At 40.6% G+C, this 25,669-nt stretch overlaps 2 protein-coding genes across 2 annotated transcripts; both read left to right on the top strand.

Moving 5' to 3' along the window:
* Positions 1 to 1,355: 1,355 nt before the first annotated feature.
* Positions 1,356 to 18,384, top strand: LOC310963938 (uncharacterized protein). Its single transcript, XM_083936895.1, has 7 exons — positions 1,356 to 1,478; positions 3,009 to 4,485; positions 7,440 to 7,960; positions 11,669 to 12,523; positions 14,654 to 14,745; positions 14,787 to 14,907; positions 16,311 to 18,384. The coding sequence occupies exons 1-7, from the start codon at positions 1,472 to 1,474 to the stop codon at positions 17,387 to 17,389; spliced, it is 4,152 nt and encodes a 1,383-aa protein (XP_083793021.1). The 5' UTR covers positions 1,356 to 1,471; the 3' UTR covers positions 17,390 to 18,384.
* A 2,576-nt stretch (positions 18,385 to 20,960) lies between these two features.
* LOC310964105 (GTPase IMAP family member 7-like) lies at positions 20,961 to 25,571 on the top strand. The gene is made up of 2 exons (XM_083937102.1): positions 20,961 to 21,040; positions 23,273 to 25,571. Exons 1-2 carry the CDS (start codon positions 21,034 to 21,036, stop codon positions 24,262 to 24,264), a joined length of 999 nt encoding a protein of 332 aa, XP_083793228.1. The 5' UTR covers positions 20,961 to 21,033; the 3' UTR covers positions 24,265 to 25,571.
* The last annotated feature ends 98 nt before the right edge of the window (positions 25,572 to 25,669 follow it).

The following is a 25,669-nucleotide window of genomic DNA, read 5'->3' as shown; positions in this document are numbered from 1 at the left end:
TGAGACACACGGACACTCTGGCTGCTGATGAGGAAGCAGCTTTCATCACATCCTTATTATGAGCTTTGGTTCATAGCTGTCCCTCTGTCTCGATATCAAAGTATTAGTACTGAAACATGTGAAATAATGTCATCTTTAGAGTTAAACCAATACATATATTACTTTAAAGCATGTGACGGAATGTGGTTTGTTTGTTGTGGCTTTCCTGACGCAGTCATGAAGAGTCATTATGTTCATGATGGATATTTAGATGTATAATAATTCTTGCAAATGCATTTGACGAAAATAAGTCCAATGGGTGTTTGTGTGTGTTTGTCATCAGATAATCAATAAACCAAGGACACGTGATGGGATATGTCTGTTCAGTTGTGCATATACCTTAGGGACAGGTACAGGTACAGGGACAGTGTGAGTGTGCCCTAAAATGTATGTGCATTAAAACACATGCAGTGTGTTTTTCACATTGTGAATTAGAAAGCGAAACCATTCAAACACAGAAAACACAGGAAACACATTCACATACACTCCACATTTACCTCAATTTTGACAACATTAAAAGTTAATTAGTTCAGTCAGGACTGAACACTGCGCGTTAAGTTGCAAGGTGCAGATATTTAAATTCCTCCCGAGGGCCCCTGGAGGGGGGCTGGAGTCTCCCTTAGAGAGAGGGTGAGAAGTTCAGCATCCGTGAGGAACTCGGAGTAGAGCCGCTGCTCCTTAGCGTTGAAAGGAGCCAGTTGAGGTGGTTCAGGATCATCTGGTAAGGATGAACCCTGGGCGCCTGCCGAGGGAGGTGTTCCAGGCACGTCCAGCTTGGAGGAGGCCTCGGGGAAGACCCAGGACCAGGTGGAGAGATTATATCTCCACACTGGCCTGGGAACGCCTCGGGATCCCCCAGTTAGAGCTGGTTAATGTGGCCCGGGAAAGGGAAGTTTGGGGTCCCCTGCTGGAGCTGCTTCCCCCCGCGACCCGACCCCGGATAAGCGCATGAAGCTGAGATGAGGGCCCCTGGTCTATTGGGCTAATCCGACCTGTACTTCATAGTTGATATTGTAAACACATCTGATTCTTTTTTAAGGCTCTGAACCCCCTCAGGTGTTTTCAGGTAACCTGGTTGATTGGACCAGTGTGTCTGTTTTTGTGCACGTACCAAACTGAAGCCACAAACTACAAATATAAAATATATATATATAAAAAAGCTTCATTAGGGCATGTCTGTTTTCTGTGGAAACATTGCTGACTGGTCACTGTTGAAAAATCTTTTTTTTATTTAACCTATAACCGTTTTTTATTTGCGCAAATAAAGTTAATGCTTGATATTAAAACCCCTCCCCCAAACTAACATTCCCTTTCCTCACGGGTCAAAGTGAAACTACACTTTCTTCAGACCACAGGCGAACAGGCGCAGGGATATCCAGTGCTACATAGATCAAAATCGTTTTGATTTGACGCTGATTTCTCCTCCAGCAGCATGGAAGGTGAGTGAAAAGTTATGGCTTAAGTTATTAGTTGATGACTGGACATGAATCTATCAAATATGACGCTAAACGCTGCATTTAGCTAAATGCCAAAGGGGGAAAACTTGACTTTAAAACTTTCCACTGCCTGACTTCCGTCTTCTGGTGGTCTTTGGCTGAGTGGATCTACTTTACGCTGTCGTGACCACACTTTAACCAGGCTGTAGGACAGGGCTGTTCAACTGGCGGGCCCCGGGGGGAACATTTCCTGGCCATTTTGAGTTGAAGCCCCTGTGGAAATAGCGATTCATGGCCGCTGTCCTCTCTCTCCAAACTATCTAATAACTGTCTATCTCAGCGTACGCGCGGCCACAACGATCCGCGCGCTCCCGCTACGCTCTTCTTCGCCGGTTTCTGCGTCCTCTTCGCAACAGCTCACCAAGGTCCGCTCTGTTGTTGTTGTTGTTGTTGTTGTTGTTGTTGTTGTTGTTGTTCTCAGTCGTCTCCGTGTGGTTAAACCACCACCGCAATGTCTCCTACTCTGAAAAAAGAAAGAGGTGACCCAATTAAAATCACTTTTGTACCTATGCATTGGAAGAAAAGCTGGGGTTATATTTAGGAAACTAAGTCTAAGTCAAACACATTCAACTTGCTCCAAAGATCCATTTTAGTTTGGGGGGGGGCTGGAGCCGATCCCACCTGTCATCGGGCGTGAGGCGGGGTCCACCCTGGACAGGACACCAGTCTATCACAGGGCACATAGAGACGAACAGAGACAGACAACCATTCACACCTACGGGCAATTTTAGAGTCATCAATTAACCTAACACGGACATGTCTTTGGACTGTGGGAGGACACAGGGGAACCCGGAGAAAACCCATGCAGACACGGGGAGAAAATGCAAACTCCACACAGAAAGTTCATTTTGTAATTATGGCTGCAGTTTATTTGCACAGAACATACAAAAAGGTGTTGTTTTGTGTTCGCTATTATCCAAGTTTGTGATTTTAAACTCTTTAAAATAGTTAAAAGACTGTAAGTAACCAATGTTCTGACCATTGTGGGTTAGCTGTATATATATATATACCTGTGTGTGTGTGTGTGTGTGTGTGTGTGTATATATATATATATATATATATATATATATATATATATATATATATATATATATATATATATAAACTAGTCCTATAGGTGGAAACAACAGCCTTCTGATCCAGAATATCACCTATAATGCGAAGGGGGTGCATTTCACGGCAGGGGTGCTGAATGCGGCACAACACCGACAATTCACCAGAGAATGGACAGTTATTGAACTGGCCTAAATAAAATCAGTCAAAATCCTCTGCTTCGTTTACTGCACTCTACAGTGAAGACTGTGAAAAATCGTTTCATTGCATTTTAAAGAACAAGTAAAGAACATTCATGTAGCAGCCTGTTAGTTTTAGTCGGCACGTTCACCAGTTAAAATCAAAATCATGTAATTAACTTGTCTGTCGACGAGACAAATGTACAGTATTATTGATGGGCATTATTTCTTATTCTTTCAGAGTCAAACAGAAGAATTGTCATTTGTGGAAAAACTGGATATGGGAAAAGCAGCCTGGCTAACACCGTATTTGAAGAGAACAGGTTCAGGACCTCCCACACTTCTAACTCTGAAACAAGTGAATGTAAAGCAGAAACCAAATCTGTCAACGGAAGAAACATCACTCTGATCGACACTCCTGGATTCTTTGACACACACAGACCTGAGGAGGAGGTGAAGCCTGAGATAGTGAGGTGTATCACAGAGTGCGCTCCTGGGCCTCACGCTTTTCTCATTGTGCTCAAAGTGGAGAAGTTCACAGAGCAGGAGAAGGAAGTCATCAAAAAAATATGCCAATACTTCTCTGAGGAAGCCTTTAAATACGCAATAGTTATCTTCACTCATGGTGACCAGCTCAATGAGGGACAGACAATTGAGGATTATTTCCGCAACAGTGTGCCTATGAGTGATCTGATAAAGAAGTGTGGAGGCCGCTGTCACGTCGTTGATAATAAATACTGGAACAACAACAACCAACAGGATGAATACAGGACCAACCAGTTCCAAGTGAAGGAGCTGCTCAAGACCATAGACGAGGTATATGAGGCAAACAATGGAAGATGTTACACCAACGAGATGCTACAAGCAGTGGAGGAAGAAATAGAACTAGAGGCCGCGCACATTAGACTGTCATCGGGTAATATGTCAGAGGTAGAAGTCAGACAGAAGGCTAAAAGCAAAGTGAACAAGAGTCTTTGGATCAGATTGGCAGGTACTCTAACAGGTGCACTGTTGGGAGCTTTGTTTGGTGGAATAGTGACCTTTGCAATACTTTGCCTAGTTGTGAAGAAAGCATCACCATCAGTATCCGCAGTCAAAGAAGTACTAGCAGTAGTAGGCATAGGAGGAGCAGGAGCAGCAGGAGCAGGAGCAGCAGGGACAGCAGGAGCAGGAGCAGCAGGAACAGCAGGAGCAGGAACAGCAGTAGGAACAGCAGGAGCAGCAGGAACAGCAGGAGCAGGAACAGCAGTAGGAACAGCAGGAGCAGCAGGAACAGCAGGAGCAGGAACAGCAGCAGGAACAGCAGCAGGAACAGCAGGAGCAGCAGGAACAGCAGGAGCAGGAACAGCAGCAGGAACAGCAGGAGCAGCAGGAACAGCAGGAGCAGGAACAGCAGCAGGAGCAGCAGGAACAGCAGGAGCCGGAGCAGCAGGAGCAGCAGGAACAGCAGGAACAGGAACAGCAGGAGCAGGAACAGCAGGAGCAGGAGTAGTGGCGAAAGGAACAGCAGCAGGTGTAGCTAAAACTACATTAATCACACTTACAGCGGTAACTGCTGCAGTGGGAGCGGGATTGGGAGGTGCTACAGGATACTCTGCATCCGAGGGAGCAGACACACCACTGGAAGCAATAAAGATGGCAGCAGAGGCTGTCAAGGATGGAGCACTATCTGTCTATGAAAAAGCAAGTGGTGCTTTGGACAAACTATTTGACCCAAAGTAGAGACAGAGTTTCAACCAAAAATGAGCCATGGCTCTTCACCAAGGTGGAGAGAATGTATTCAAAAGTAATCTCATGATTGCATTGCAATCTTCTGCTATTGAGCGGATTATGTTATTGTATGTTGTAGTCATATGCAACAGGGTGTTTTTCTTGTCTGAGCTTCAAACTTCATATTCTTGTGAGTGATTATAGATCATAAAGTATAAGAGTATATCAAACAGACATGATCTAAATCCACTGCTATTCTTTACAAAACAAGGGATCTGTGGAATAAGAAATGTCTACACATTTTCCTTTAGTTTGCTTGAAAATCTTTATCTAAACTATCTTTAACCACTGAGCTGATTATGATTATTCATATAGGTCGTATAGATTTGGATGTGGTGTCCAGCGCACGCTCCGTAAACTAGAACACAAACATCAAAGATATTTTCACCAGCATTGAAATATATTTTGTTTGCACCGCCGACTTTATTTCTGCCTCCTGTCAAAAAATGTTCACGGATTCCTGTTGCAGAAGCTAAGCAGAAAATGTATGGACAGCATCATTGTATCAGAATAGTTGTGGTTCTGTGTGGATTATAATGTATCGCCAAGACAAATATGAGGAATTAATAAAGTGAAGCCTTAGAAAAAATGTTATTTGTGCAGATTCAGTTTTTCCACGGAGGCTCACCCCCTCCCTGTTTCGATTTCACAGTAAGTGAAATTGAAACTTAAAATTTCTTCATAGGGAGTGGAAAACAAACACACAGGAGGCTCCTCTGGTCAATCCACATTTTTGCTTTTTACCACATTTCTCTTCCAACAATATGGATGGTGAGTTAAAAGTTACTACTTACAGTTTTTACGTGTTAACACTGATCCACTGTACACTATTCTATCACATAAGACATTCTGCAAAGTAATATTTTGGCTAAATTATCCTTAAAATGCTGTCATTTGAAAAAACCATGCGTTAGGCTAACTGTTATAATAGAATCAGTACTGACTAATGTAAAATACGCAGCCTCCTGAGTCACATGTTTGGTATTTGTGACGCAGACCTTTGGGTTAATTATCTGCCCTGTGGCATTTCAGCAGAGTAGTCCATGTCATCTTTATCTGAGAAGACTTTTGCGGAGAGTTTAATCAGCTGCTATAAAGTATTCATGTGATAGAAGTAATAAACTAGATAAAATAGACTTCTTGCGAGAGAGCGGCTTAACAGGAACTGAAAACACCAAAATACACCAAGCTGTGCATGATATTCCATTAACCTCCAGATGGCAGCACAAACCAGCATCCAGTGATGAGAGTAGAGAGAAGTGAAATGCAACTGTGAAGGTGAGAAATCTGTGATGAGAATATCAGTTTTATTTTCAACCATCACCATCATAAAAAAATATAGGGTTTCATGCAGCGTAAAAATGTATCATCACAAATACATAAATAATAGCAATAAACACACCCGGTCGGTCAGTGACCTTCAGCACTCACTGGATCGGTTCGCAGCCGAGTGTGAAACGGCTGGGATGAGGATCAGCATCTCTAAATCTGAGGCCATGGCTCTTAGCACGAAACCGGTGGATTGCTTACCCCAGGTAGGGAATGAGTCCTGACCCCAAGTGAAGGAGTTCAAGTACCTCGGGATCATGTTCACGAGTGAGGGGACGATGGAGCGTGAGTTTGGCCGGAGAATCGGAGCAGCGGGGACGGTGTTGCAGTCGCTCCACAGCACCGTTGACGAAAAGAGAGCTGAGCCGGAAGGCAAAGCTCTCGATCTACCGGTCAATCTTCGTTCCTACCCTCACCTATGGTCATGAAAGCTGGGTCATGACCGAAAGAACGAGGTCGCGGGTACAAGCGGCCGAAATGGGTTTTCTCAGGAGGGTGGCTGGACTCTCCCTTAGAGAGAGGGTGAGAAGTTCAGCCATCCGTGAGGAACTCGGAGTAGAGCCGCAGCTCCTTAGCGTTAAAAGGAGCCAGTTGAGGTGGTTCGGGCATCTAATAAGGATGCCCCCTGGGCGCCTCCCTAGGGAGGTGTTCCAGGCACGTCCAGCTGGGAGGAGGCCTCGGGGAAGACCCAGGACCAGGTGGAGAGATTATATCTCCACACTGGCCTGGGAATGCCTCGGGATCCCCCAGTTAGAGCTGGTTAATGTGGCCCGGGAAAGGGAACTTTGGGGTCCCTTGCTAAAGCTGCTGCCCCCGCGACCCGACCCCAGATAAGCAGATGAAGATGAGATGAGACACTCAGTGAAGTTGAGGCTGAGGGGAATGCCTTTAGTTTTGCAGGTATTTGGTCATAAACCAAAGTGTTCTAGCAAATTAAAACTTGACCTGATGGTGGCCCCAGTTTTTAAAAAAGTTTGCACAAAATCACAATATCAATTTTAAAGTTGCTGTTAAAGTCATAATCCGTTAGATTTTCATCTAGTTAAATTTCTTTTAAATCTATCAAAGAGTGGGTTAAAACAATGGTGGTCACATGACCCACTGATGGAGAACCTAACCTAAAATGGAGGATCAACAGACAGAGAAAGAAGATTGTTCAACTTCCAGTCCAAAGAAAAAGAAACAAGAAACGAATGCGTGAAGAAGGGCAAATAAACAGAGATTGCGAATGTGACAAGATGGAGGGCTCTGAAAGAACAGACCCACGTGCAATTACATCTTACCGCAAAAGAGTTAGCTAGAAACAACATACCTGAAAACGTACAGATTATAACTTTAGGTAAATGGTTTTCATTTTTACTCCTTGTCAATGCAAATGTACATTATTAATTAAACGTCACCATTTGTCTCATCTAGTGTTGACAACAAGGAGAATCGTGCTGCTGGGAAAACGGGGAGCAGGGAAAAGCAGCCTAGCAAATACCCTATTTGGAGAGGAAGTGTTTAAGATAAAGCACAACTCCATCTGTGGAACAAGTGAATGTCACGCAAGGTCCAAATCTGTTCATGGCAGAAGAGTTACTGTGGTCGACACTCCTGGTTCCTTTGACACGGATAGACCTGAGGAGGAGGTGAAGCGTGAGATAGTGGGGTGCATCACAGAGTGCGCCCCTGGGCCTCACGCTTTGTTCATTGTGCTTAAAGTGGAGAAATTCACCAAGCGAGAGCACGCTGTCGTCAGCAAAATATTTCAGTATTTCTCTGAGGACGCTTTAAAGTATGTTGCGGTTGTCTTCACTCATGGTGACCAGCTCCCGGCAGGAATGAAAATTGAGGAGTTTGTGGATCAGAATAAACGCCTCGGTGATCTGGTGAAGAAGTGCGGCAGCCGGTGTCACGTTGTCGATGACAAATACTGGAAAAACGGCCGAGAGGATGAATACAGGAGCAACAAGTTCCAGGTGGCAGAGCTGCTCAACACAACAGACAAGATAGTGAAGGCAAACAAAGGAGGCTGCTACACTGAGAAGATGCTCCAAGCAGCGAGGAGAGAAGAAGAGGGCACTGGAACATCAACAGGAAATACCTCACAAGGTCTCAGAAGTGTCTCAAAGAATGCGTGGGTCAAATCAACAAGCCCAGCGGCAGAATCAGATGAGGAAGCCGTCTTTGGGACAGCTGTCGTACTTCCGCAGAAAAGTGTTGGAGTGAATGAAGGTGGAGGAGTAGAGAATGAACGAGAGGCAGCAACTGGAACAGGAGAAGAATCGATGGAAGAAGCAGAAGAAGTAGCAACAGAAACAAAAAAATCAACTGAAGCAGTAGGTGGCGGATTGAGAAAGGTCATACGTGCTCTATTTTGGATCTTTTCTGTCATAGGAGCAGTTGTTCGCGGGTTAAAAAAGTTCATGGGTTGTATATTTTGGATCTTTTCCATGATAGATGCAGTAGCTGACACATTAGGTAAGTTTATCAATGGTATATTTTCTATGATAGGAGCTGTAGTTCGCAGATTAAGAAAGTTTATAGATGATGTATTTTGGATGTTTTCTATGATAGGAGCAGTAGCTGCCAGGTTAAGAAGGTTTATAGGTGGTATAATTTGGATGCTCTTTATACTAGGAGCAGTAGCTGGCAGATTAATGAAGTTTATATATTCATTCATGATCTTTTCTGGGGTAAAAGATAGAGTAGCAGAGGCATTCGTTCCAGTAGTACTGTGGTTAGAGCCATTAAAGGCAGCAGTTGCAGCAGTAGTAGTTGTTCCAGTAGAGGTAGTAGCTGGAGCAATATGGGGAATCACTGTAGCAGCCATAACCGTAGGAGAAGTAGTTACATCAGTAGTGGCAGTAGCTGTAGGCGTTGCAGCATTAGGGGCTGTAGCTGCAGCAGTTTGGGTAGTAGGAGGAGCACAAACTGTGGAGGTGACAGCTTTAATCCTAATAGAAGGAGGGCCAGGTGGCGAACTAAGAAAGTTTATAGGAAATATATTTTGGGTGTTTTCTGTGATTGGAGCAGCAGCAGCAGTCTCATTGCCAGGAAGAAGAGGAAGAGCAATGACATGGGTAGAATTAAACATGTATCCATTTAGACTTTGTTTTGAGAGACGTAAAAAAATGCTGATGAGTGCCTTCTTTATTTGCTGCTATCTTATGATGTCCAAGTATAAATCATAGGGGTGCGGTTGAAGGGTCCGGTCCCTAGACTAACAGAGTGTCACCCTAATATGTATCGGTTGCGACTGTCAGACTTGGATATGGTAACAGACTGAATAGCAAACACACAACTATATCTTATTATTCTTGCTTTTACGCAATTACTTTGGGAAATTGAAAATTAAAGCTTCTCCTTTAAGGTGCTGAGATGATTTTCCATATGGATATAGTGTAGGAATTATAGTTCAGATGCAACCAAGTATTGCTTATATTCCTTTCTTCTTCATATTCTCACTTTATGATGGAAATGTGAGGAGAATTGGTTTATTGCTTGATGCATTTCGTCGGAATATGTTGTATTGTAACAGACATCTTTCTTGTATAACGGCATTTTAGTTGTGCTTATTATTAACAAACATTTGAAATTGACTGTTTTTCGGATTATTGTTTGCTTGTGCCAGGCTTAATGTTACGAAAGTATACCGAATATTATAATATTGAGGAATTCTGACTGATGTCCTGTAGATGGCAGCGAATACACTTGGTCACTGTTTGATGAAATGATCAAAAATGAATGAAATTCACTGATGGAGATTTGTTACATGTCGGACGATTATTTCCCATTTTATTCTCTTAATCTTTTGTGTTTTGAAAATATTCGCTTAAAATGTAAAAACCATAAGGTAACAATAAAATGATGGATTAGACTCATGTCCTCTGTGTTAGCTTTGTTCCCTCTTGTCCATTAACACCGCTGTATGACTGATACTCTAAATAGACCCAACCAAATAAACTCTCCAGATCTTAATGGTCTCATAAGGATTATGACTTTAACTACGTCCTTAAAGAAATATGTACTATGATGTTCATTAGATGTATTACTGTAGGACTCAACAAAACTCTCTGTGCACTGTAAGTACTGCGCCTGCACACTACAGAGCACTTTAACGTTACCATTTTGGGGTAATAACCTTTGGTGGTGTTGATATTCGATTAACAGCACAATGTTGTATGATTATGACATCATCAATGTGTACTAGTCAACAGAGTAAACCGTAAATTCACATTTTTGGGGTAACACAGCTAATTGGTAGCTTAAGCTTCATTCAAGTTAATGTTGATGTGAACTGTTAATAAGCGGTGACATTAAGGCATAAAAATAACAAACATGTATGTAATATTGTTATTTTTTAGGGTTGTGCTTTTCAATATAACAAATCCACAACAGTGTCAGTACAGTAAGAAGACTATTATTTGGCATTACCGTACAGGAATCAATGTATTTGACTTACTTAACCGGGTCACATACTTTGTGTATTTTATAGAGCATTAGCTGATTTAGAAATTAACATTAAATTACACAGAAATGTAATGTCATAAGTTTGTGGTTAAGAAAGATACAGTATGACCAGATGTGACAAGTGATAGCAGCACATTGTAGACCTGGCTTCTTAAGGTGTACACTTGTATAAAAATAGAAGTACACGTGTGATAACACTCATTCCATCAGCCTTCCACCAAGAAACAAGTCAAACAGGCGGCGAAAGAAAGTGAAAGTCAAAAGAAAGGACACGTAGTTACAACATCCTCGACATCCTCAAGATCCTGAAGAGCCAAGTCATTTTCTAAATTCTGCACTGATTTCTATTTTTGAAAGCATGAGCGGTAAGTTCCTTATTCTTTTATATTCTCCATGCACAGAAAATTCAATATTTTCCCATGTTTGTGTACATTTTTTAATTCTCATGATATGTAAATGACATTGATTGTTGTTGTTACAAGTGACGTGTGTTTAATAATGTTTGAATTGATATATACGTGGCATTTATATATTTATGTTGTAAGAAAAGTCATGTCATAGGGTCACAAATGGTCCATTTTATCCACTCCACTACATTAAATGAGTCACGATAAATATCAGGTTTATTTAAAAAAACAAAAAACTTGCATTTCATAGAATCAAGGCTTTAAGCGTATATAATGAGCCATTCTCACTACAGCAATTTAAAAAAAAAAGCTTTGTGTTTGGCTTCTCATCTCGTAGTTATTTCAGAAAAACTCTTCCGTAAGATTTAACCCCACCCCTCAGTAACCTCTGACCAATCACATGCAATACCATGCAACGTGAAGAAGAATAATGCAAACAGTGACTGAGAGGGACACAAGGCCTATTTGGCTCATTTTTGATGACTGGAACTGAACTTATGTCTTACATAATTTTATGTAACAACTAAGCAATCCACAAGCACATAATAATATTAAAGCTGTAATATTATTTTTTGCACATTTCCAAAACATCTGTATCCATTTGAACTGCTTGTTAGCAACAGTCAAAGCCCTCGTACAGAGGTAGTGTCTATACTGTATTTGATATTTCCACTAGTAAAACATACATACACACAGAAATATACACAGATCTATGTTTAGATAAGCCTAATCTGAACACTGACAGGCTTGTAAGCAGTAGCCAGTTTTACTTGCATTGAAAACACAGCAACGCAGTCCATCATTTGCGAGTTACCATGGTGATATTGTCTGCAAAATGTCCCTACTTTTGAGCTACTTTTCCCACCGTACATCTCCTGCACCTTCGTAGACAAATTAGAATATTATATATAACTGACACTGAGTCATTATTGTCTTCTAGTATCAACAAGGAGGATTGTGGTCTTGGGAAAAACTGGAGCTGGAAAGAGCAGCCTTGGCAACACCATATTTGGAGAGACTTTGTTCAAGCCAGACAGTACAGCCAATTCGGGAACAAGCGAATGCAAAGCTGAAACCAAATGCGTCAATGGAAGAAGCATTATGTGGATTGACACTCCTGGGTTTTTCGACACAAGGTCTGAGGAAAAGATGAAGAGTGAGATAGTGAGGTGCATCACAGAGTGCTCTCCTGGGCCTCACGTTTTTCTCATTGTGCTTAAAGTGGAGAAATTCACAGAGCACGAGCAGGCTGTCATCAAAAAACTGCTTCAATATTTCTCCGATGCCGCCTTAAAATATGCGATCGTTCTCTTTACCCATGGCGACAACCTCGACGACGAAATGACGATCGAGCAGTGGGTCGTTCAAAATGCAGATCTGAATGACCTGGTACAGAAGTGCGGGAGCCGATGCCACGTCGTGGATAATAGATACTGGAAGAGCAACGAGGAGAACGAATACAGGAGCAACAAGTTCCAGGTGGCAGAGCTCCTCCAGACAATAGATAAGATGACTGTGGCAAACAATGAAAACTGCTACACCAATGAGATGCTCCAAGCATGCGAGAGGCGGATACAACAAGAGGAAGAGCACATTAAAGGATCATCTCCAAACATGTCACAGAAAGAGATCAGAGCAAAGGCTAAAAGCAATGTTCAGAAGTTCATACTGATGGGAGGTGTTACAACAGGAGCACTGTTGGCAATTTTCCTTGGTGAGAAATTAATGACAGACGAAAGACTAACATTAGCATTAGTAGTAGCAGCAGCAACAGCAGGGACAGCAGCAGGTAATAGTGAGTAGCACAGGGAACTCCGAAGCATAACATGTCGTTAGTCGTGTCTACAGCAACAACTTCTGGGACACAGCAGGAGCAACAGGTGGTTTAATAGGAAGTCTTAGAGCTGGAAGTACTGACTCACGGGAGAGGGGGCTGAATACCAGATTTCTAATATTTACCAAAATTATTTCTATATTAATTTCTGTTACAGCTCACATGTTAATCTTGAAATAGTACAGTCGGATTTAAAAGATGCTATATTCATAGAATCAGTACAATTACTGTTAATGGTGCGTCCCTTTTACCTCGGATGTTGTACGTCGAAGCTGAGAATGACGTCACACCCGAGTTATCAGCATTTCGGTAACAAAGTCGGAAAAAACGCAGCTGAAACTACCCGGCTACGGTTAGCCGTTGTTAGCACGGACTGCTTTGTAGTTCGCATAGACACGTTAAAAATGTAAATTAAACTATGACAGCATTTCCATATAATATACATCTAACAATACTATGTATTTGGCTTATTTTGACAACAAATAGTAAAAAAGTGTTAAAATAAAATGATTATTACAGGGGCTTCTTTACTGTTTACAGCCAAGGAAGCCATCTTTAAATGTCAACTCAGGGGTTGTGCGGATCGTCCGAGTCAGGATTTTGACTTTCGGGTCCAGTTGAAAGTTCGGACTCGGAGTTGGGTAATCCCGACTTCCGGGTACAACTGGAACGCACCATTACTAATACAAAATTTTTTACATTCTGCTCCATTCTCACTCTAGTATATTAGATTTCTGTCATCAGTCGGACAGTTTTAGGCTGAATTCTATCAAACTTTCTCTTTAACCAACAAATATTAACGATGGCGTAATGTTTTGGGTTAATGTAAGGGTGTAAAACTAAAGTCTAACTTCTTATCTTTGTAACCAAATATCTCTTTAATGGCCTAATTTAGCTTTGTGTTATCAAGAGTCATAAAAGTATCTAAGTATGTTACTTGTTTACATTCAAATCTGACTTTAATGTAATCATTTGGGTTAACAACATTTGGTAGTTTTTGTTGAAGAATTACGTAATCATATGAACAAATTGCATGTGTAATCTACAATAATACCTTTGACATTGATCGTACCATTGATGTGCTTGCTTTCTGTGTCTCTGAATGTAATTAAATGCCTTTGTGTTTCTGTATATCTGATTATCTCATTTGTGCCCTCTATAACTTTAAGGTAGGAGGTTTTCTTTGCTACAACATTTATCAATAAACAACAATAAAAATGCCAATTATTCACGTTTCCAAGAGTTCTTTTTTTCCTTAAACCATTTTAATTTGTCACATCAGGTGAGCGCCCTCTAATGTTAATAAAAAGGCAGTTAAGAAGCTAAAGATTGGACTTAAAATGCTAGCTTTAGCGATGTTTGAGGGGTGGGGGGGATCTTCTTGGTTTGCTGCCATTGCCAAAAAGACCAGTGATGGAAACTGGACCAATGGTTGGATGGACAAAACACTTTATTTATCATTTTTGCTACATACACTGTGAGTGTGTATACATTCCCGGTTTGTTTTCTGTTTTAAGTCACTATGGAAACCAATCTTTGACATATGATCCTGGATCAGAAGAAATATGCTATATCGACTAACTCGGCTGTAGTGCCATTCAAAACTTCCTGCTTAACCCTTTGCCAATGTTGCCAGACAGGTATGAGTCAGTGTTTTGATTCTTTAAAACAGACAAATGAAAAAGAAAATGAAGGTTGTGAACATCCTGACTTTAGCTTGTACATTTCAATATATAAACATGGACGGAAATTTTGGGGATAAACTACCTGATTTTTGATGCATTCTTGTATTAAACACCAAAAATGGTCAATTGTCAAAGCCACATATTTAGTATATATTAGTATATATTTAGAGTATTTAGTATATATTTAGAGTATGCTTCTGCTATTATTTGAGGAAAGCAATACATGTTTAAGCACACTTGCAAAGGATCACATCAGGATGTTGACTTTTAAAGGATAAACTCTTGTTAATTTTGCATTGTACTGTGTATATAATGATATTCAGGGTGAAAAGAACTATAAACATTGAAGCACTTGAGAGAATATTCAGTTAAGCTCCAATATCATGACACCTTTTGTTTTATGTAGCCATTTCTGGTAGACCATTGTTATCGCTGGTGCTTAGGTTGCAGTATAAAGATGCCTTTATGATGTACTTGAATGAAAACAAGGGCGATGTGGTAGATCATTCCATCAGCCAGAAAACAAGTCAGACGGGTAGAAAAAAAACAAACAAGAGGCGAGTCAGAGCGAGAGAACCAGAGAAAAGACTTACAGTCGAGGCATCTCGCGGATCTCAGTTCATTTTGTGTACAGATTTCTACTTTTTCGCGACATGGGCGGTAAGTTTAGCTATTTTTTCTACCGTTTTGTCGACAATGAGCAGCAAATACTTTTGTTCAAATACAAAAATATTTAAAATTCTGGATGATTTTGGGGCAAAACTCACAACTAATCCTAAAAATGTATTCATGCATATATATTTTAGTTGCAGGTTATTTTGTGTTGTTAATATAATTTCACTATGATCAAATAAGCTCTGATCCCTCTAAACAGGATTTGTGGATCATCATGTCACGTATAATATTTTTTTGTGTATCATTAAAAAAAAAATCTGTGACAAGTGACAATATCCATGAGTCAACCTCCTGCCAAAATTGTCAAAGATTATCGAAAATGTCCCCCAAAATACCACATTAAGACACCCAGACCTTTAGGAAGACCATAGAAAAATCCATGCTTTGATTTGGCATCAACACGTTTCACATTTGGACATTTTGGGGACGGATGTTGAGCACTTCTGATTTGAAAAATGCGTAGGAAAGCTCCTTATTTTCAATATACATAGGAAAGTCATACATCCTCTGTTCTAGGGCTCTAGTTTGTGGTTGTAAAGTTTCATAGGGCTGTGATTATCCTCAACCTCAGCTTTCTAGACACACAATTTATGCAATTGCAGACTGTTTAGGGGCCCCAGTATGTTGAAATATTCAAAAACATCATTTAGAATAGTTTGCCTGATAACATTTGTTCTTTCTGTACACTGTGTAACAATTCTTGGAGCGCAGTGATTAAATGGGAAAACACAATCAGCGCTGGGTAATGTTACTTTTAAAAGTATGTTACAGTGATATAATAACTTGTTAGAGTACTTCTACTTGTACTTTCCTGTACTTTTTGTTGGTTATATTGTCCAGAGGTAGCGCATAGTGTCCCAGCAGGTCAGAGCAGTGGAGGTCTGCAGAGGGAGCGCTACAGCTCTTGTGTACTTCCATGTCCATGAAAGTAGGCGAAATATAAGAAACCCTTGAGGGTACCTGATAGGTCTGTGCCACCTTTTGGCTATTAAGTATATGACAATGACCTGGGCCAGTGGCGTGCACAGACTTTTTGAAGGGCTGGGGTTAAAGGGGGTAAAAAGGGCACATATAGAACATTCTCGCCACTGAAGAGGGCAATTTAGCATGCGTATTGGCTCCCAGGGGGCACTTTAGCACGTGTTTTTTAACAATTGCCCCTGTGCACGCCAGTGTACTCTGCGATGTCACTGTGTCCTTAATGCATAAAAGTCACCCTATGGGGACTGGTGCAGGCAGAAGTAATTCAGTGATTCTTAATAATTCTTAATAATAGTTTAAAAGTAACTGATTACCCAAAACGTAACTAAATAACTCATTCGTTTAAACGTGTTACTTGTTACAACAAAACAGTCATCTGAGTAATCTGAGTCCCCTTTCTCTTCTAGTGCCAAACACAAGGAGGATTGTCCTCGTGGGAAAATCTGGAGTTGGGAAGAGCAGCCTGGCTAACACCATATTGGGTGAGGCCAAATTCAAAACAAGCAATTTGAATGACTTGAAAACACATTGTTCTCCAGCCGAAACCAAATCTGTCAACGGAAGAAGCGTCACTTTGATCGACATTCCAGGATTCTTTGATGCAGGCAGGTCTGAGGAGGAGCTGAAGCCTGAGATAATGAGGTGCATCACAGAATGCGCTCCTGGGCCTCACGCTTTTCTCATTGTGCTTAAAGTGGAGAAGTTCACAGGGCACGAGAAGGCCGTCATCACAAAGATGTGTGAATATTTCTCCGAAGACGCCCTCAAATATGCTGTAATTGTCTTCACTCATGGTGACCAGCTCCCTGAAGAAATGAAAATGAAGGAGTACGTGGAGCAAAGTGAGGGACTGAGTGATCTGGTGAAGAAGTGCGGAGGCCGGTGCCACGTCGTCGATAATAAATACTGGAAGAACAACGAGGAGGATGACTACAGAAGTAATCGGTTCCAGGTTGCAGAGCTACTCAACACCATAGATAAGATAGTGATAGAAAACAATGAAGGCTACTACACAGATAAAAAGCTACAAGAAGTAGAGGGAGAGATACAGAAAGAGGAAGGGCGCATTAGACGGTCATCGGGAACCATGTCACAGGAAGAGATCAGGAAACAGGCTATAAGCAACGTCCTGAAGAAGCAGGCGGACGATCCAGCTCAAACGTCGTACAGAGGTTTAGTGGGTTTTGCGGTGATCGCTGGATTACTCGCAATTGCCTTAGCGGGGTTCATGAATTCAAAAATTGTGAAGGTATTTAGCGAAGCACCAGTGATTCATGAAGAATTAACAGCACCACTGGTAGAAGTGGTGGCAGAACCACTTCTACCAGAAGTTTCAGAAGTGTCTCCACCAGCCAGTACGATAGAAAAGGTAGCTGAGGTATTGGTCACACCAGTGAACGTAGTAAAAAAGACCTTTGAAGTTATCTTGGATAGACTTAATGCTTTGTATGAAAGAACATACAATCCTTGGAATCCATTTGAATAAACAGCAGAAGTCTTAAGAGAGGTTGACATTGACATATACAATGTTGCAATCATGCAATGCAGATCATGTAAAATCATTGCTATCAGTTTTCCAGGGTAAGCTATGACAGAAAATAGTGTAATGTTTGATTAGATTTTTTCTGTTTGGCTTCTTACCTTTTGGAAGTCCTCGTGTCTGCACTTTAAACTTTGTGCTTGTTCCTGTCAACTGAAAATGTATCAAAAATGTAAATACATGTGTTTCGCACTTCACTAATGATCTTAAAAGTGTGTGTTGGGTCACAGACTCTCTGTTGTGTTTTAAAGGGTATTAAAAAAAATGTACATTCACTTTTCCTGTCTTGACGAGCACTGCTGAAAACGTTTAAACAGCTGTGTAATGTCTTCTGGAGCTCAGAGGGAGCTTTCCAAAGTTTAAAAAGTTTGAGACTCGTAATGCCTTGTAGAAATTGTAGGTGTGGGATTTAATAGACCTGGACATTTACAGTTATATAATGAAAGAAGCTTGAGGTGCAAGAATCATCCCCGGGGTCTTTTTCTGCAAATCCACTCATCGGATCAGCCATCAAGACCATTTTTTTGGTGTCACAACTATTAACGTAGATATCCCGGACAGCCGCTAATAGCTAAATGTGGCTAACATTGATTAGCTTTGGGCAGCACGGTGACGGCATTAAAACGTCTTTCCGAAATTTAAAAAGCTTGAGACTCGTAATGCCTTTTTAGAAATTGTAGGTGTGGGATTTTATAGACCTGGACATTTATAGGTATACAATGAAAGAAGCTTGAGGTGCATTATGAGAATTGTGCGATCCAGGCTACGGATTAAAAGTAACAATATGTCTGCTTTGATTTTGAACACTCAACTTTATTGAAATGCAATAGAAAATCAATGGTGTAACCTTTAAAAGTGATGATTTTCCATTCTGTATATATATTTTGTGTTAATATGCATTGCTTTGTTATAAACGCATTATGTAACAATAAATCGGCTGATTGATTACATCTTTAAAATTGTCTTTTTTCACCATTCACACGTGCTGTTAAAAGAAAAAGGTGAGCATACTCATGTTTTCTTATTATTACTTCCGTTTAAAGGCCAAAAATACCAATCATTTGGTCGTACTTACTAGTATTATGTGTGTAGCCAAATTTGATATATATTATCCTTCTGAGCCACAGAGATCCATACAATGTTAATGCGAATTTTTGGAAATGTTTTATTTTTATTTTGTGAGATTCTTAAAGAGCAGAATAAACTTAAACCATGAAGTAATCTGTCTGCAGGCCGCACATTAAAACACAAAGGCTTTGTTGTTTTCAGTCTATTCACTTATAAAGTTGATTCCCTGCAGTTGTGTATGGATGCTGCCAAAAAAAACAGAATTAAAAAAAATCCTTTCAACTTGTTCACTCAGACAAACACTCCACCCTAAAGGTATGAAAAGGTGCAGCTGCTATCCTCCCTCTTTGACAAGCAATATATAAACACTACATATCCCAGTTATTATATAATCTGGATGCTTTGAAAGGCTTTTTACACCCACACATGTGTTTTCAGTTATCTTGCTGATTAGACCTCTTCTCAGGACTCTGGGTGTGCTTACCGTGATCGATTGACATCATGAGTCTCCTTCTTTATCGCACCTGTTAAAGGGAAATTCCGGTTTAAAATCATCCCCGGGGTCTTTTTCTGCAAATCCACTCATCAGATAAGCCATCGAGACCATTTTTTTTGTGTCATAACTATTAACGTAGATATCCCGGACAGCCGCTAACAGCTGAATGTGGCTAACATTTATTAGCTTTTGGCATTAAAAAGTCTTTTTAACCACTAATATTGCTCAAAATAACAGCAAACATCTGCAGCAGCATGAGAAGAGTCCCTACACATAAAACAAAGCACCAATGGGCTCCTTCCTTTTGGATTGACTTTGGTGATCGACTTGAATGGACTTTACTATGAGAGGAGCTGGTACAGAGGCCAGTTGGTAAGTCTTTAAAACACTCTTTTAATAAACTCTGCGTTCTCTAACTATGTTGTTGGTGCTTCGTTTTATGTGTAGGAACTCTTATCATCAAAGAAAAAGTTTTAATGTCTTCACCACGCTGCCCTGAGCTAATAAGTGTTAGCCACATTAGGCTGTTAGCGACTCTCTGGGATATTTACGTTAATAGTTGTTACACAAAACAATGATCTGGGATGACTTTACACCGTAACTTCCCTTTAAGGCGGGACAAATTACACCTATATAATTCTTATTGGTAGTTGGAGATCGTAGTTGGAGATTTTGTGATCATAAATTCCCATCAAAGCTTCGGCCCATCTTCAACCCAGCAGAGGTCTGATCAGCCACAATAAGGGAAACCACCTGTGTTTGTGTTCAGAGGCTTTAACAGGAGAGCTTGCAGATGATGGATGTCTAATGCTACAGGCTGTTGTGCTTTATAAACATAAAATGCCCTCATCACACTGTGGGAAAAATGTAGTTTTGAGGACAGTGAATATAGGAGGATGGGTGGAGCACCCGTCGGCAACATCAGTGAACGATCGGCTGGTTGTAAGGCCTTTTTTAATAATCTCCAGCTGAATAAAACAAATACCGTAACACGCTGTACTTTCCCGTCACAGTCACCGCTTCAACCTGCTCTTCTGGAAACTGTCATGCATGTGTTCATTACTGTCTTCTATTTCTGTAAAGGCCGGTTTACTGGCATCAGAAAACCATCCCTTCATTGTACGAGGCTTTATCAAAACAGTGTTGCAATTGTTTTAAATGGAATGAAAAAACGCCCACATTGACGGGTTACTGCATCTGAGCACCAGCTCGCATTTACCTGTAGAATACATTTGACAAATGTTTGAAAATTGGTTATATATTACTGATGTTAACCCCCTATCACCTGACAACCCAAATACCCCAATATTTTCTTTAAAAACGGCCTTTCACAAATGAATTTTACTTTAGCTGATGTAGTTTTTATATTTTATTCTTTGTTTTGTAATCCTTTTTTATTTAGTGGATATTTATTTTAGCTGACTTTTTCATTACCTTGTCCCTTTTTTCGTGTTATTATTTAACAAAAATCTCTTAAAAAATTACACGAAATACATTTTGAGTCTGATATAATGTGTTAAAACAGTGTTTATTGAACTGAACATGCATATGATTGCATGTTGTTTTAATGTGAATATTTTCAACTACAACACAGCAATAGGGCTTTCATAATCTGAGATTTTGAAAATGAAGTCATAATATTATGGAAAGGTCTTATTGGATGCTTTGAGTCATATTGTTGAGTCATAGAGTGTGGTCTATACCTACTCTGTAAAGTGTCCTTAGATAACTTTTGTCATGATTTGGCACTGTAAATAAAATTGAATTGAATATTATTTGATTTCATTCATTTTTAGATCAAATATAAGTAAAGACATTTCCACCATAGTGTGGTGCATAAAAATGAATGCTTAATGTGTGCCCCTCAATGTTTAAAGGACACCTGAGCCCGCGGGTACGCCCAATCAAGTCAAACCGGTAAAAAAGCGAAAGTAAAGTCAAACTACAGCTGGAGAACAGGAGGAAAAACATCAACAACAGCAGCAGCGGTCCGGGTGACTACAGGGATTCCTTCTTTTTTTGCAACATGGACGGTGAGTTGTTTCAGTGCAGTGGTGGAGGAAACATTCAGATTCTTTATTATACAGTATGAAGAAATAAAGGAGCAACCCTGCGCTGTAAAAAATGCATAAGTGTGTTGAAAATGTTACTTAATTAAAATTATAGTAGTATCAGAAAAATGTGCTTAAAGTAGAAAAACACCAAATTATCATTGGTGAGGCATGAATGTAAGTTTATACTGTTGGGTAGTTTAATCTTGAACAGTGCATCAGATTTGCATCCTGTTTCATTAAGTATCTAACTATATCTGTGAAATGCAAGTGGTAGAGTAAGTACCATAAAATGGAAGTTTAAGTATCTTAAATTTGTGCCTAAGTACGGTATGAGTGATGGACATTGTATAAGCCAGGGGTGGGCAATCCGGTCCTGGAGAGCCACTGTCCTGCATGTTTTAGGTTTCTCTCTGCTCCAACACACCTGAGTCTGATGATTTGCTCGTTATCAAGCAGCTGCAGCTTGTCACAGTTTGATTATTGTTAGACTCAGGTGTGTTAGGGTAGGGAGGAACCTCAAACATGCAGGACAGTGGCTCTCCAGGACTGGAACTGCCCACCCCTGGTATAAGCGTAACCACTGAGTTGATTTTGCCACTTAGACATTTAAAAGAAAGAAGTGGTGTCTTCAGTTCAAAGCAAATCTCGCTGCATAAATTATCCATAGAAATCATACTTTAAGAATATATATATATATATATTCGGCTGTATTTGAGCAAGTTATCGTTAAGTTATTGATAGAGGAATGGTTTGACGATCCGTCCTCCATCACCGTCTGGTACGCTGCTGCCTCTGCCAAGGACAGGTGCAGACTGCAGCGTATCATACGTTCTGCAGAAAAGGTGATTGGCTGCAACCTCCCTTCTCTCCCAGAACTCTACTCTTCTAGGACCCTGAGGAGAGCAAGGAAGATAGCTGCTGATCCCTCCCACCCTGGACACTATCTGTTTGAACCTCTCCCCTGTGGCCGGAGGCTGCGGTCCATCAGGACCAAAACCTCCCGCCACAAGAACAGTTTCTTCCCCTCTGCCATCAGGCTTTGAAATTCTGTTAAAGACGCTTAACTGTCATTCGTTATATTAACGACATCTGGAACTCATACGTTATATTAAAGTACCCAAATCACAGGTGTTATATTAACACCCCCCCCCCCCCCCTCCTCCCTTTTTCACTGGACACTTTAACTTGCACACTACCACCTGCACTGGTCATGCAAATACACTCACTTATATTTCATGTATATGATTCAATGCCATATGTTTAGTTTGCGTGTGTTCATGTTTATATTTATGTAGGCACTGTCAAAGCAAGTCAAATTCCTTGCAATGAAACAGACATTTAAAAGAAAGGAGTGGTTTCTTCAGTTCAAAGCAAATCTCGCTGGATAAAGTATCCATAGAATTTATACTTTAAATATATATATATATGTATATATATGTATTAACCTGTATTTGAGCAAGTTATCGTTAAGTTATTGATAGATGAATGGTTTGACGATCCCTTAACTCTTCATCTGGCGCCATCATCAGGCCAAATATATGATTCGTTCAACACTCAAACACACAAACAAATCCTTGCATAACAAAATTCCCATTCCCACCAGCCTCAGCTGTACTGAGCTGTGGTTTAAAATGCAATCAAACAAAAAGTGAAACATAATACTCAATATTATATGTATTTTCTGTTTATATGAGGAGATAATGCTAAATAATAACATGTTTTTGTATTTGTGGTGCACACACTTGGAACGTCTTTCAACATACAATAAAACTAAGTATAATTGTACCTATAGGTCATTTTAATACCATGATTACAAACTACTCCATTCATGAATGTAATTGTTTCTACACACATCCTCAATGATTACTGTCACATGCATAATGTGTTTTGTATTTCACTTTATTTGTTTATTTGTTGTTTGAATTAATTGTCATTTTATATGTTCCTTGGCGTACTTTGTCTTTAGTGCTAATCGGTAAATGCTAGCATGCTAATAAGGTACTCATTAACTGAGACAATAACCATGATCCAAATATCCCATATCACGTCTCCTAGTTTACAAATGATTTATCAATTAATTAGAAAATAATCCGAAGGTTAATGAGTAATAAAAATAATAGTCAGCAACCAAAACGTTTAATACCAAAAGGACAAATTAACGAAACAAGTAAAAGTGAAATGTTCTAACACCGAGTCATTGTTCTCTTCTAGATCGGACGTCGAGGAGGATTGTCCTACTGGGAAAAACCGGAGCTGGGAAAAGCAGCCTGGCTAACACCATACTGGGAGGGGACGCGTTCAAGATCAGCCATTCTCCCATCTCTGAAACAAGTCTATCTTATGCCGAAACCAAATCTGTCGAGGGGAAGACCATGAAATTGATCGACACTCACAGTTTTTTTGACACGTGCGGGTCTGAGGCTCTGCTCAAAGCTGAGATAGTGAGGTGCATCACAGAGTGCGCTCCTGGGCCTCACGCTTTTCTCATCGTGCTTAAAGTGGAGAAGTTCACAGAGCAGGAGAAGGAAGTCATCAAAAAAATATGCCAATATTTCTCCGAGGAAGCCTTTAAATACGCGATAGTTCTCTTCACCCACGGCGACAACCTCGACGACAAAATGACGATCGAGCGGTGGGTCGTTCAAAATGCCGATCTGAGCGATCTGGTGAGAAAGTGCGGGGGCCGGTGCCACGTCGTCGATAATAAATACTGGAAGAACAGCGGAGGGGGCGACTACAGAAGTAACCGGTTCCAGGTGGCAGAGCTTCTCAAGACTCTGGACAAGATGATTGAGACAAACGACGGAAGCTGCTACACCAACGAGATGTTACAAGGAGTCGGGAGAGAAATAGAGAAAGAGGAGGAGCACATTAGACGGTCATCAGCGTACATGTCACAGGAAGAGATCAGAACTAAAGCTACAATTAGTGTTTTTGACAAATTGTTGATCAGATTAGCAAGTACTGTGACAGGTGTGTTGTTGGGGGCTTTCCTGGGCGTGGCAGGGATGGTTACAGCAACTGTTACAGATGTTGAGGATATTTCAGACGTTGCAGCACTAGCGTCGACAGCAAGAGGAATGGTTGCATCTGCGGCCCTAAAGGGGGTGGTAAAGGGCGGTCGGTTAGGATATGATGCCGCTGAAGGAGCTAAAACTCCTCAGGAAGCCATAGACAAGGCAGTAAAGGCTGTCTGGAAGTAATTTGGGTCTGCAGCAGATCAATACAACAAATAGAGCATTAACAATAAAAAAAAGTGAAGCAGGAGGTTGATGTTTGTTGTATTAAATACATAAATAATCTATCGATCTACCGTGTTTTCCGCACTGTGAGGCGCACCGCATTATAAGGCGCGTAGAAAAGACGCTACAGTCGAGGCTGGGGTTACGTTATGCATCCATTAGATGGAGCTGCGCTAAAGGGAACGTCAACAGAACAGTCAGTGGAGGTCGTCTCGTTGCTTCCTCCACTTCCGCACCATTGATTGGTTCATGTTTAACTCTCCGGCTGCTGCTCTATTCCCGTGTTCTACTGCGTGACTAATGGCCTTGAGTGTAAACTCTGCGTCGTAAGCGTGTCTCTTAACAGGAGCCATTTTGGGCTCTTTACACAAACACACAAATGGACATGAAATGGCACGCTTCGCGCAGTCGTATATCTCAACATGCACCGCGCGTTACTTCTTCTACGGGGGAAAATAGAGTCGGCGGCTGCTCACCGTAGTTGCGAGACCTGTTGTGGCTCAATATTGGTCCATATATAAGGAGCACCGGATTATAAGGCGCAGTGTCGGCTTTTGAGAAATTTGAAGGTTTTTAGGTGAAACTTATAGTGCGGAAAATACGGTAATGGGTTTTATGGATGTGTGAAGAAATATGAAGTGTAAATTGGGAACTAGGAACAGAGATCAAGCTGCACTTCCAAGTGATTCCTGTTAATTAGGAGTGTCAGTGTGATTTTAGTGTTTTACAGATACAAGGTAATAAAAACACTGATGAAGACACATTATTCACATTTGAATGATGCCTAGGAAATGTAATTGTATTAGAGAGAGTTTAAGAACATTCATTATAAAGTGGGATATCATATGGGAAGACTTTTTTAAGAGGATAAAAGTGATCAATAACCTGAAATGATCTATAGCCACTTACTTTACACTTTTCCTGATCACTCTTTATTGGTGTTTTTGCATTTTCTTTGGAGTGATTCGACAAGCGAGGAGCTGTGTGTTGATGTGTTTTTTAATCGCTCTGATGTCGAGAAGATACAATAAATTCAGACGTTGAATGATAAGACAGGTTGTTTTTTTTAAATGTATTCCTTAATAGGTAAATCAATTATATCTGGGAAAGATAAAGGACATATATTATGGTACTATGATGCCTTTTAAGAGGTGTCACTCCATATTATGAATACTTGATGCTGAAAGATGCTTTTCATTTTTTGTTTGTCATTAACGTTGTCACAAGTTTGCCTATATAACAATAAAACTGCTGAGTGCTTAAGAGTTCCCTAGCCTCTGTTTTGTTGTGCAACTATAAACCAAAACAGCATTTCATATTTGATTCATTCCAATGTTTCAATCAGACTTCCTGAAGTTTCCAAAGA

Source organism: Echiichthys vipera (genome assembly GCF_963691815.1).
Source record: "Echiichthys vipera genome assembly, chromosome: 22".
Taxonomy (NCBI): domain Eukaryota; kingdom Metazoa; phylum Chordata; class Actinopteri; order Perciformes; family Trachinidae; genus Echiichthys; species Echiichthys vipera.
Note: the sequence above shows the minus strand (reverse complement) of the source record. Positions and strands in the feature narration are given on the sequence as shown.